The sequence below is a fragment of the Triturus cristatus genome, chromosome 8 (assembly GCF_964204655.1).
Source record: "Triturus cristatus chromosome 8, aTriCri1.1, whole genome shotgun sequence".
NCBI lineage: Eukaryota > Metazoa > Chordata > Amphibia > Caudata > Salamandridae > Triturus > Triturus cristatus.
Genome location: NC_140591.1, coordinates 1,553,975,135 through 1,553,987,941, shown reverse-complemented (window position 1 = coordinate 1,553,987,941; position 12,807 = coordinate 1,553,975,135). Strand labels below are relative to the sequence as shown.

General features: G+C 46.5%; 1 protein-coding gene across 6 annotated transcripts in view; it reads right to left on the bottom strand.

Moving 5' to 3' along the window:
- Positions 1–12,807, bottom strand: part of STIM1 (stromal interaction molecule 1) — a 458,800-nt gene that overhangs the window by 170,241 nt on the left and 275,752 nt on the right. For all 6 annotated transcript variants that reach the window (XM_085623469.1, XM_085623472.1, XM_085623467.1 and 3 more), the window contains 2 exons: positions 2,792–2,903; positions 2,241–2,356 (listed from right to left, as the gene is read on the bottom strand). In XM_085623469.1, coding sequence (XP_085479595.1) covers positions 2,241–2,356; positions 2,792–2,903 — 228 coding nt within the window. The remainder of the gene's footprint in view (positions 1–2,240; positions 2,357–2,791; positions 2,904–12,807) is intronic.

Here is a 12,807-nt window from a genome sequence, read left to right as displayed (position 1 = left end):
CTTTGTTATCAGTAGAGAGGATATCAAGGTATCTAAAGGAAGCGACCCTCGCTATGGTACAGTACCACATTTTAAGACTACATTTGGCACAAGGGCCAATATGGAGTCGAGAGGAAGTGGAGATTAACCAGCAGGTGAAACAAATCTTTTCTTTCTTTTTTTATGAGATTTCTACTCTAGTCCGCAAGAAAAAAAGTCTGCACATGCCAGAGAGGCTCCCAGGCTTTAGAATATCCATTAACATAGTTTTGGAGAGGGGAAAAGAGATGGTTGGTTGAAGGTTTCCCACACAAAGGGATATCTTGGTGATGCCCGCCAACCTCTGATGAACCATCAAAACATGGAAGCTTTTGGTTAAAAGCACACATCACAAGCTGCAGGATGCTTACATCAAAAACTCATCTGACAGAAGAACAGTTAGAATTAAAAAACAGAAGGGAGAGGCGGAGTCCGCTAACTAGGTTGTTTGGGTCACAGGATTGCTCTGCCAATCTGCAGAGTGGTGTTTCAGATCTTTCTAGAGCTCGGACTACCCTAACTAATGATGGAAAAACAATAACTAAACTGAAGCAGTGGAGTAAATGTCTCCAGAAGACAAAGCTTGAGGGGGGACCTCTGATCCATGCCTTCCCCATATCCCACCCCAGTCTTTGGAGCATCAGCTTAAAATGGAGATGGCAGCAGTACCCACAGCAGGGCACTGTCCTACTGAAAACAGTGCTGTAAGGTCAATAACGATGCGATTGTTTAAAATGAAGTGAAAATTGCTAAATTCAAATAATGGGAAGAACGCTCACAAACAGCAGAAAAGTTGGTAGGTGTGTGTAACATGTTAAATCTTCCCTTCTATGCATTTTTACTATTAAAAGCATACAGAACAGTTCATCACCCCTCAACATGTATTGGCCTCAAAGAGGCATTGTTGTGGCTAATGTACAAACAACAGTTTTGAAATCAGAGCAAATCAAAAAATAACACTGCATCGCTTAATGAAACCTCCAATTATGCTTTTCGTCTTTGTGTAGCGCAGTCGATAAACTAAGGTGCCTCTCGGGCTCGCAGCACATACCAAAACTGGTTCAACTGAGAAGTCTTTTGCACTCTACGGAACAAATTCATGTCAAAGGTTTGACATTTTTCTGCTGAATAGCAAAGTATTACGTTTTAATGAGAACTTTACACTTGAAATAGTTATGTATCTATCTATACATTGAAGATTTGGTACAAAACACTTAGTTTGTAAAATAATGAAACAAATCACCCAAAACTTCTTTTTGATCCAGCCTTGACCTGGGCAAAAGTTTGACTTTTGCTCTTACCTTACTTTCCTCAACTGGAAAGATTTAAGATTGTAATCCAGTCCTTTCAACATGGTAGATAACACCATGTAGCGGTAAGTTGCAGTAGTGTTCAAAGTTGGACATTTCACAAAATGAGATGGGCTAACAGTACCTCTAACAAAGCAGGCCATTTGGCACCATATTTCCAGAGCCCATGAGAATAAACACAATAAGCATCCTTAAAAGCAACTCAACTGAACTGGGAGCCAATGAAGAAAGCTTAGTGGAGGAGAAAAGTCTGAAACTTTCTAGTGTCGAAGATCAATGGACCAACAGCATTTTTAAAGAACTCATTTTTATTGATTTTCATAGCAACAATATCAGTGCACAGGTATAACCAGACAATAACTAGGAGCTGCCGAGTGCCCCCTGGCCCTACGTGACCATACCAACAGCATTTTTAACCCTCTTGAGCACCCGACACGACTGTTGGGCGATTGAGTACAGAAGGATCCGAGTAGTTTTTGTGTGTCTAACGTTAGTCCAAAGTGTTCGATCTAGAGGATACCTGCACAAGATATATTTAATTATGATTCATTTAAATGGGACTCTTTTATTCAGCCAGTGGTTATCCTAAAACTCTACCATGGCCGAGTCTGTATGCAACACTGGACATTTATGGTGGAGTGAAAGCAGGAATTGAGCACTTCCCATCCAACATCTACAATGGATTTACATTCCCACCATCAGAGCTTGTGCCAGATGGAACTCGAAAAGCATGAGCGGAATGTTGTTTGCAATAACACCAAGTACAGGGTGCGGAATCTCATTGAGCGGTAACAGTAGCATCTTAACACTGGTCTGGCAAATGTCTCAGTCTTCTGCAAGTGATCCATCTTCTACTCCACACGATTTACTTCACAAACATCTTATCAATACAAATAACCAAGCATTACTCACGCAGAGGGGGACCAAACAGCACGGTGTCTAGTGCTTTCAACTGCAGCTTCTGCCGGTGGCTCCTGTCGGTCATCTTCAGCACGGTGCCAGTCATGGTGGCGTTGGTTATCGCCAATCTGTAGGAAACGAGAAGAAGGAGATGGTTTCCCATGTGTGTCACAAGAGGTGCTGGATCCATGAATCTCAGCTGTGGTGGCCAACGGACTACTACAAAGTCAATGCCTCACAGAGCAGAAGGAATCTTATGATCTCGCTGAATGAGACAGTCATCAAAAGGAACTTGAGTTACTGCAGCACTGACCTGGGCACAGCGTACCACTGGACTGAGCACAGAGAGCACTGACCAGGTTACAGCGTGCACTGACCTGGGCACAACGTGTCCGCTGAACTTAGTGCACAGTACTGACCTGGGCACACCGTACACCTGGACTACGCACAGAGCGTACTGGCCTGGGGCACCTACTGAACTTAGCGCAGAGAGTACTGAACTGAGTGTAGAGTACTGACCTGGACATGGCGCGCCCACTGGACTCCACACAGACAGTACTCACCTGGGCATAGCGTGTCCGCTGAGCTGCAGCTTGCGGAAGGTTTCTTCATACTGTGGAAGCTCCACGTAGGTGATCAGCCACTGGACCACCTCCTCCACTGTCCAGTTGTACACTGCAGGGAACAAAGCACAAACAGCAGTGAATGCCCACATCTAGTCTAGCGCTTTTACATAAAGTGTTCTGTGAACAGCGCCGCTACAACTGTTTAACCACACGGCTGTGCACCACAGAAAGAGGCACTTTAACAATAATCAGCGAACAATGATGGCATCCTTGAGACATTAAAAAATAAACATTTCACTATTCGACATCCTGATAAAAGTGCAAAAAAAGTGCACCATGCGTGCCACTGGAGGCCAGCGAGGGGCAGCAACTGCAGCACGGGCAGCGCATGTTCACGACAAGCGCGCCAACTAGATCACACCAAACTATGCTCGGGAAGAGGGGTGTCAGCAAATGGGTTTTCCTTTCTCAATGTCTCTGCACACAGCCACATGTATATACTTTTTAGCATGCTGGGTTTCTAAGGGCTGTTCATGATTGTCCATTAGAAGCGGTCATACTCTAATTTGCATTTGAAAGGCTATCTCTGCCCACTCACCCGCTGGGCTGTTTAACCCAGGATTGGGTACAATGATTTTAAAAAGGCAGAAAGCCAGGAGCTACATTTTATTTTGCTTTTCACAATTCTGCCCATTGGCTCTATGACATATGACCTCATGAGCTCTTCCTGGCTTTCCACTCAACTGCAGGTTGAATTGTGGGGCTTGTAGTTCTAATTTTAAGACTTTTATTGAGGTCTCACAATCCCAGTATGGAAAGGGGAAAGAATGGTAAGTCTGAAAAGTGGTGCTGGCTAAAATGCCAGAATTAGCTGCAGGTGTTATATGTGGCATGGTGCCACTTGTTAGATATGTTTATAAAAAAAAAAAAAAAATTACAACATTATCAAGGACATTTTAAAAGCCACTTGTTTCGCGTGTAAAACCAAAAGGAAACTGCCCACTTGTTTTGTGAGGGTTCACTCATTTTATGCATTAAAACAAGCATTGGCAGTGACAATAGTTTTGTCTTCTGTAGAATGGAAACTTTTATACTGAACTGCGCAACGAAATAAAGGTACACTAGATAGCAGCGTAAAGCACAGGCGGCAGTAACAGAAGGAACATAACAATTCTCTCACATACAGGACAGGCAGAACACATATCTAGCACACTGAAGAGGGGGTGAAATGCATGAAAGAGCTGTTGGACACTTTCTGTAAACAAACATACAAGAAGCAAAAATACTCATGGAAGAAACAGTCAAGGCTAGTATGTAATTACCACAGATTTGTGTACTCATAGGATGATGAAACCTCACCTAGGTAGCATGGTGTGCTTCAACAGTAGTTTTCACATTTAGCCCCTGGAAGCGCCTGTTCACAGGTTGTACATACTCCTAGTTACGGTTTGCCTGGAATGGGTGAGGTTGAATTGAATTGAATTGAATAGACACTTGTAAAGCGCATGGCTACCAAAGGCCTCCCAGCGCTAGAGACAGAGCTATCAAACAATCAAGGTATCAGAAAGTTACCGAGAATAGCAGAGTCTTCAGCTGTTTGCGGAAAGAGATGATTGGCCCTGAAGCAGATATGATCTGGGAGCCGATTCCAGCATTTGGCCGCGATAAGGGATAAAAAGACGTCCCCCACTCCGAGCTCGGTATACTCTAGGGACTATTGCTAAATGTTTTTTTCCAGAGCGTAAAGATCTTTTAGGGAGGTAAGGGGAGATAATGGATTGAAGAATCGGAAGGGCCTTAGCTGAGAGTGCCTTATGAGCAATACACAAAGCCTTGAACTGGATTCTCTCAGCCACCGGAAGCCAATGCAGGGACATAATGTAAGGTTTAGCTGATTCGTGCTTGTGAACCTGCATCAGAAGTCGCGCCGCACAATTCTGAAACGTTTACAATTTTTTTAATGGTTGCGGCTGGAGACCCTAGGTAAAGCACATTGGCATAATCAAGCCTCGAGAGGATCAAGGCTTGCATCAAAAGCTTCCTGGCGGAAAATGGTAAAAGAGGAAGAACCCTCCTGATCATTTTTATAATGCCATAGCAGGTACCTGCCACCCTACGCGCCTGTTCCTTAAAATTCAGGCTGTGGTCCATCCACACCCCAAGACTTTTTATTTGAGTTTTGGGGGTAGGCGTCACCCCAAAACATTTAGGCCAAAGGACGCTGGTGTCCATATTAGTAGTCTTACCCAGGATCATCAGCTCGGTCTTCGCTGCATTCCGTTTTAGGAAGGAGTCATCCATCCAGAGCGGAGACCCCTTCCAAGCAGCTGGCCAAATTGCTCTTAACTTTGTCCAGACTGTTAAGGGACACAATCAGCTGAGTATCATCAGCGTAAGAAATTATGTTAACCCCAAAGGGTTTGACCACCTCGGCCAGAGGGCGCAGATAGACATTAAAAAGCGTGGGGCTCCGGGAGGAGCCTTGTGGCACCCCACATCGTAATGGTATTCTTTCGGAGCGAACGTTGTCCTCAAAGACCTGGAATGACCTGTCTACCAGCAAAGACTCAAGCCATTTGAGTAAAATTCCTGACACCCCAATCTCTCGAAGTCTTGTAATCAGAAGTTGGTGATTAACAGTGTCAAAGGCCACACGGAGGTCGAGCAATATAACCGCTGAAGACCCGCCACTGTATAGAATTTTTCTGGCTTCTTCGACCACCGCTAACAAGGCTGTCTCCGTGTCTTGTTGGGGTCTAAAGCCCGTTTGGGAGGGGTGAAGACGTTCATTCACCTCCAAAAATGTGGAGAGCACGGAGTTAACATTTTTTCCGCAAATCTTTGCAATCCCAGGTAGGAGTGAAATTGGCCGGTGGTTAGCAAGGACTTCAGGGTCAAGGGAGGGTTTCTTAAGTAGGGCTCTGACCATAGCTCGCTTCCATGAGGACGGAACACTCCCTGAAGACAGTGAAATGTTAATAAGATCCAGAATAACTGGGGCAACAGAGTCAGAGACACGATTGAGAGTCAAGGGGGAAGCAACATCACTTGGTGAGCCAAGTTATGTCCCTCAAGTCGATACTTATGTTCTCCCTTTGTTAAACTATCAGACCTATATTAAAATGGTATGTGGGTGATTTTACTGGTGTCTCCCAATCACAATATTAAAAGAAACTGGAGGGTCGACCATTGGGCCTTGCTTCTCTTTCCCATCAACAAGTTTCAGCGCCTGTATATTGCCCCTATTGGACCAGGTGTCTTCCTCAGGACTAGAGGCACCTCACATTAAATATTGTGAAAGAGTCCCTGGTTCGTAAAACATGTTTACTAGCGTCAGAAGTGAAGGCGGGGAAAATGTCCCCGGGCCCCACATGTGCTATAGGCTGTTGGCGCCAGCGGCATGTTTCAAAGGACGGGTCATTGTAATCGCAGCCCTCTGTATGAAACATCCCATGCCCATGCCACCAAGCCACGCTTGCAGCTGATGGGGTGTGGGCCGCAAGCCTCCTCTCCATCGCTCTCCACCTCACTCATCAGTGCCCTCCGCCTCTGGTAAGGAAGAGAGAGGGGAGAAAGGAGCCTGAAAAGCACCGAGGAAAGGTTCCTGAAAGAGGGGTGACTCGAAGGGAGAGAGACGAAAGGTGTAGAGAGAGAGAGGTAGAGGGTCGGGAGGTGGAGAGAAAGAGGGGAGTCAAAAAGAGGATGTAATAGAGAGCTGAGGAAACGAGAGAAAGCAGTGAGGTAGAGAGAGAGGAAAGGTAAAGAGACTGTGAACTTGGCTGGTGCTGTTGCCCATTGGAGGGATTCCTTGGACTTTCATCCCAGCTTTCTTGAAATCAACACCGCGCCTCGCGGCCCCCGCTTCGCGGGAGCCGCTCGAGGGACCGGGATTCTGCTGCTGTCACTTGGGGCATTGTTGGTGTGCTGACCCTGTAAGAACCGGCGTATTCAGGACTGCGAGGACCAGGGTGCTGTGCACGAAGCAGATCAGCCTCACCTGGTCCTCTTCCTGACTCCTCCCCCAACACCGTTGCCCTCCATTATATGTACGTCTCCCTGCCTACACGCGCTAGCGGGACGCGCGCGGGTCTCAGCACGGGGCTAAGACCGGGCAAAGAGCGGGCCGTTTGAGGCCGTTCGAGGACGGACGAGGAAGGCGAGGGACCACGATCAATCGCTGATCTCTATTGATACGCTCCCTACATCCGAGAGACTGAGGATGTCATCAAGGACAACTAGGAGCCAATCCTCGACGGCCAAGGGGGCCCCCTCAGGTACTCTGGACACATATTTTGTGAAAGCGGGATCCCTTCTTATAGATGAAATCTCAATATTAGAAAGGCGAATTTCCCAAGAGTTAGAGTGGGCTAGAAGATCCTCTTTGGGCCCTCTTCAACATGTAACATCTCCGGCCCCTCTTGCCAGGGCCACAACGTTGGACGGGGGGGGGGGGGCTACAGAAGTAGCGACTAATACAGTTGAAGATTCGTTACTTGTTACTCTAAATGACTCTTTAACAACTCATGATTTTTCCATCCATTCTGATCCCAGTCTACTATCCCTCCCACTACCTAGTTCGTCCATAATTCCTACTATTATCGAACCTAGTCTTTCTGACAGAGTACCAACTCCAATCTCCACAGACCAGCATAAATTAACTACCGCTTACGAGAGGGAAGGGGCAATCCCTAAGACAAAAAAAGGGGCACAAAGCATAAGAGGAGTTAAAACTAAGAATTTCAAACATATCCCTCCTCGAGGCAACAATACTGCTAGTATAGCCAGAAAAGCCACGACGAAACCCCTAAAGCAAGCCAACTCATCCGCCGGCGCTCAGCCCAAAAATAAACTAATTACATTTGATGCCGCGGGAGATGAGGGCTTAACACTATCGAATATAGGTACACTTCTGAGGGATTTACTTAACGCCATCTTAAACTGTCTAGTTAAGATAGAAAAGGCCTTAGTGCAGCGTAAGATGGATTTTACCCGTGTCGACGAGGGCTCTGGCACAATAAACCAGATCCCACAAAATAAATCTACACATCCCATCAACATCTCTACATCTGACACCAAAGGGGCGCTGGGTAGCTCGACCTTACATCCCAGCCAATTGCAGCAGCTTTCCAACGTCCCTGCAGTGCCCCCAAACTATAGCCCCATAACTAAAGCCCTCGGCTCAAGTGGCCCACTGAAGAAAGACACACCTTCTATGGGCACTAATGGCATTGATCATAACTATAGAACTATCGATCTACCACCAGAAGCAATGCCTTATACTGTAATTTTAGCTGGCATCCCCAAATTAAATTCCTCTACTAGAGAGCCGGCGGAGGCACTGAAGAATAAGGTAATCCACTGGCTCTCTAGGAATAGGCCGTTGCCAGAAGGAATATTTAGCGAGATTTTGATGGTAAGACGAATCCCCTGGATAGGACATACCAGGAAGTCAATCCAGGGAGATTGTGCACTGATTAATTTTAGAGATCCTCTTACTGTCTCGCACATTTGTAGTTGGCCCTATCAGCCCCAAGGATCACAGATTCATTCCCTCCCTCTATCCTTTTTTTATCCAACCGTTGATCCTGAACGGGGAGAAGATTGTTGGGAACTTGTGTCCAGAAGGTCTAGAAATCAGGCCCCCTCAGTTTTTAGAGCAATTCCACACCCCAAGCCTCCACGCTTTGACTGCCTATTAACTCATAATAGATTTAGCAGTCTTGATATGGTCGATTGACCAATAAAGTCGAAAGGGGCGGTAACAACAGGGCCCAATGACATTATTAACAAACCGTTTAGGCCAACTACTCCTTCTGAAAATATAAAAATACTTGGAGTACATCAAGTTAGGGATAAAAACATGGGTTCATTTCTCCCAACGTGTTGCCCACATGAGGTATCTGCACCCCAAGTGGCGAAATTACGGGCCTTGGAATTTCCAGGCCAGGATAGGGGGGAGAACGATGTCTCTGCAATTATTGCTCCGGAAATATCTAACCGTCCCTCCCTCAAGATCCTGTCCTGGAATGTGGCAGGTTTGGTAAATAAAGCCAACTGCCCAGAATGGAGAGAATTTATCCAGGCCCAAGACATTTGCCTCTTTCAGGAAACCTGGGCGAGAGAACATCTCACCCAAACAGGCTTCGCTGCATTTTCTGTGCAGGCAACATGGGCCGGCATTGGACGCCCCTCAAATTCTGGCTACCTGGGTAGCCACCGATCTGGGCTGTAAGGCCATTGCATATCCACAAAATTCGCCGAACATTCTTATGGTTCGGCTTGACTGGCCGAACGCAAACAGCCTTTTGCTAATTAATGTATACTCCAGGCCAACCAAGATTTCCCAGACTTCAAGTACGATAGAGGAGCTCTCAGGAGTTTTAGATGACATTCCACAGGGCACTCACTTCTTGATAGGAGGAGATCTTAACTCCCATTATGAGCCCCTTCCGGGATTACTGCTGGATTTAGCAATGGAGGAGGACATGGCGTGGTCCATACCCCCCCTGCGAGCAACAGCCCCCAGAGCTTGGACCCCCCTAGCTACACAAGTTACCGCCTTAACCTTAAAATTTGGTCTGAGGGCATGTAACGGCAGGTCTACCTCAGATAACCCAGCTAGCTTCACTTTTAACAGCAAGGGTAGGGAGTCAAGACTGGACTATATACTGGCCCCACTACCAATGTGGTCAAGTATCATTGACTTCTGGGTATTGCCTAGGGATGACAGTGACCATAATGCACTGAAACTAGAATTTGCTCATCCTGGTATAGATTCTAGGCTGGAATTGAGGGATTCCCGGGATACCGGTCTTGGCCTGACTCAAAATAAACGAAGAGTAAAGTGGGAGATATTCATCTCTAACCCAGAGAGGATACCCATACTCTATCAAAGGGTTGTCCCTATACTCGAAAAAGTTCAGGAAATCATGGTTAATTATATAAACCAGAGTAACCATGAACAAGTAGGGCAGTGCCATAGAACCCTCTCTGAGACAGTATCTGCAACACTTACTCGTACCCTAAGGAGGCCAACTGCCTGTGCAGCTGGCCCAATTTGGTATAATAGGACCTGTCGTACTGCAAAATCAAGCCTCTTGATCTCTATCAAAGCAGGTCTGGGAAGCGAGATAATTAGAGCCAAGAGATCCGCTTACAAAACTTTAATCTGTAATGCGAAAAGAGAATGGGAACACCAGAAATGGGAATCCCTTTCTGTATCGTTAGCCAGGGGGGACTCACGAACATTTTGGCGAACAGTGAACACTGGCTCACTGGAATTGGCCCCTGCACTGGAGCCGAACATTTCACCTAGTGCATGGTCTGATCATTTTAAATCGCTATACCAACTACCAGATGGGGAGCAGGCTGCTTTCCACCCTTTATGCACTGAGGATCCTAAAGAAATCTCCCTGTTTACATTCAAGGAGGTTAGAGCGGCTATAGCTGGATTAGCTTCAGGCAAGGCCCCAGGGTTGGATGGTATCCCAGGTGACCTTTTTAAGCAGGAGGTGGATGTCTGGACTCCATATCTAGTTTTATTATTTAACCATATTCTGCGAGGCATGGAGATTCCTGCTACTTGGCTGGGCGCAGAGATTGTTCCCATTTTTAAGAAGGGCTCTCCTCTGCTCCCAGCCAATTACAGACCCATAAGCCTCATAGATGTCTCACAAAAGATCTTTGGTAGAGTGATTCTGAACCGGCTTCAGGCCTGGATCGATGACAATAACATCTTGAGTCCCTTTCAGGCAGGTTTCAGAAGGGGGGTTTCGACGGTGGACCAGATCTTCCGATTGAATCTTCTCTACTGGAAAACAGTAACAATTGAGGGGGGCAGTCTATACACGATATTCGTCGACCTGCGGGCGGCGTCTGATTTAGTCCCTAGGGACAAACTCTGGGCAGTTTTGGCAGCTACAGGGGTTCCTGCTGATCTACTCTTTATTCTGGAAAAACTACATCAGGGCAACTACGCAAGGGTAAGATGTGGCAGAGGAGGTACCCTTTCAGATCCTTTTCCCGTTGACAGGGGGGTTAGACAGGGTTGTGTGCTTGCACCCACCCTTTTTTGCCTCTTTGTCAACGGGATCTTTAACCATCTTGACGGGATTAGTAACATCGACGCCCCAAGGTTGGCGGGCAACAGGGTACCGGCAATTATGTTTGCTGATGATACCCTGTTGCTCTCCAAATCACCTATGGGTATACAAAGGGTCCTTGACGGCTTTGTCGACTTCTGCAAGTCGCATGGTTTGGAGATCAACACTACAAAAACAAAATATATGATCTTCAACCCACCTGCCTCTACCCGATCTAGCCCGCGGATAGGGACTTCCAGTCTTGAGAGGGTATACACCTTTGAATACTTGGGGGTTATCTTTAATCCCCTAATGAGGTGGGATTCACATCAGACAAAAGTGAATCTGAAGCTAACCCAGATGACGGGCGCCATTTCCAGGATGCTGAGTGGGCTGAGCTACAAACCATTAGGCCCACGCCTTCACATTTACAAAACCCAGGCTAGGGCGGCTGGGCTATATGGGGGCGAAATCTGGGGACATGTACCTATCCAGAAAATACAGGTTGTAGAGAACAACTTCTTGAGGCAGCTGACAGCTCTACCATCAAGCACCCCGCTTTTACCCTTAAGATTGGACTTGGGCTTAAAACCCATTGCGGTGGAACTAGGCCTCAAACCTCTAATTTTCTGGCATAAATTATGGCGTACCCCAGAGCTTGAGAATTACAGAAAAGAGCTACAAGATATTCTGCGCCTTATAAGAATTGATCAAGTACCATGGCTTGCTTATATTAAACATTCCTGTGAATTAATAGGAAGATCTGATCTGTGGACTGACCCAGTTAATACATGCCCAATGCCTTCCCGCAAAACTATCTCCTCAGCTTACTATGAGCACAACTTACGTGCCCTAGTTATGAAGGCTAGGGCTGGGTCCCTTACTGAACAGTTCCTGGCATTTAAAGATACATACACCCGGGAACCAGTCCTAGATGATATTGAACCAACATTAACCAGGAAGCTTTACCTACAATGGCGCTACGGTACTTTGCCTCTTGGAGCCCATACTGTCAGCTGGTCACCTAACTCAACAACTCTATGCCCAGCGTGTGGCCACCCATCAGAGTCTGACTTGCATATAATTTTCTTCTGCCAAGCCTACCATAGACCACGGAGATACTGGCTTCTTCCACTTTTAAAAAACCTGGGTTTTAAGCATTACATTTCAGCTTATAGGATTTTAAAAACTGACTTATCACCACCAATAGTATTTGCGGTAGCGAAATTTTTAACAGCTATGTGGATCAGCCGCAATCGTTATGTAAAGCCCAAAAATTGAGGATGGACCGATCTGAATGTTGCTATGCTGCTAACTCTAAATGAGTATTTTAATGTGGTGTATAACATGTTATTTATTGTATGTTTATCTCTTTTATTCTTTTATGGCCCAAGTGGCCGAAATAAAGTTGAAATGAAATGAAATGAAAAGAAACTGGAGGGTCGACCATTGGGCCTTGCTTCTCTTTCCCATCAACATGTTTCAGCGCCTGTATATTGCCCCTATTGGACCAGGTGTCTTCCTCAGGACTAGAGGCACCTCACATTAAATATTGTGAAAGAGTCCCTGGTTCGTAAAACATGTTTACTAGCGTCAGAAGTGAAGGCGGGGAAAATGTCCCCGGGCCCCACATGTGCTATAGGCTGTCGGCGCCAGCGGCATGTTTCAAAGGACGGGTCATTGTAATCGCAGCCCTCTGTATGAAAGATCCCATGCCACCAAGCCACGCTTGCAGCTGATGGGGTGTGGGCCGCAAGCCTCCTCTCCCTCGCTCTCCACCTCACCCATCAGTGCCCTCCGCCTCTGGTAAGGAAGAGAGAGGGGAGAAAGGAGACTGAAAAGCACCGAGGAAAGGTTCCTGAAAGAGGGGTGACTCGAAGGGAGAGAGACGAAAGGTGTAGAGAGAGAGAGAGGTAGAGGGTCGGGAGGTGG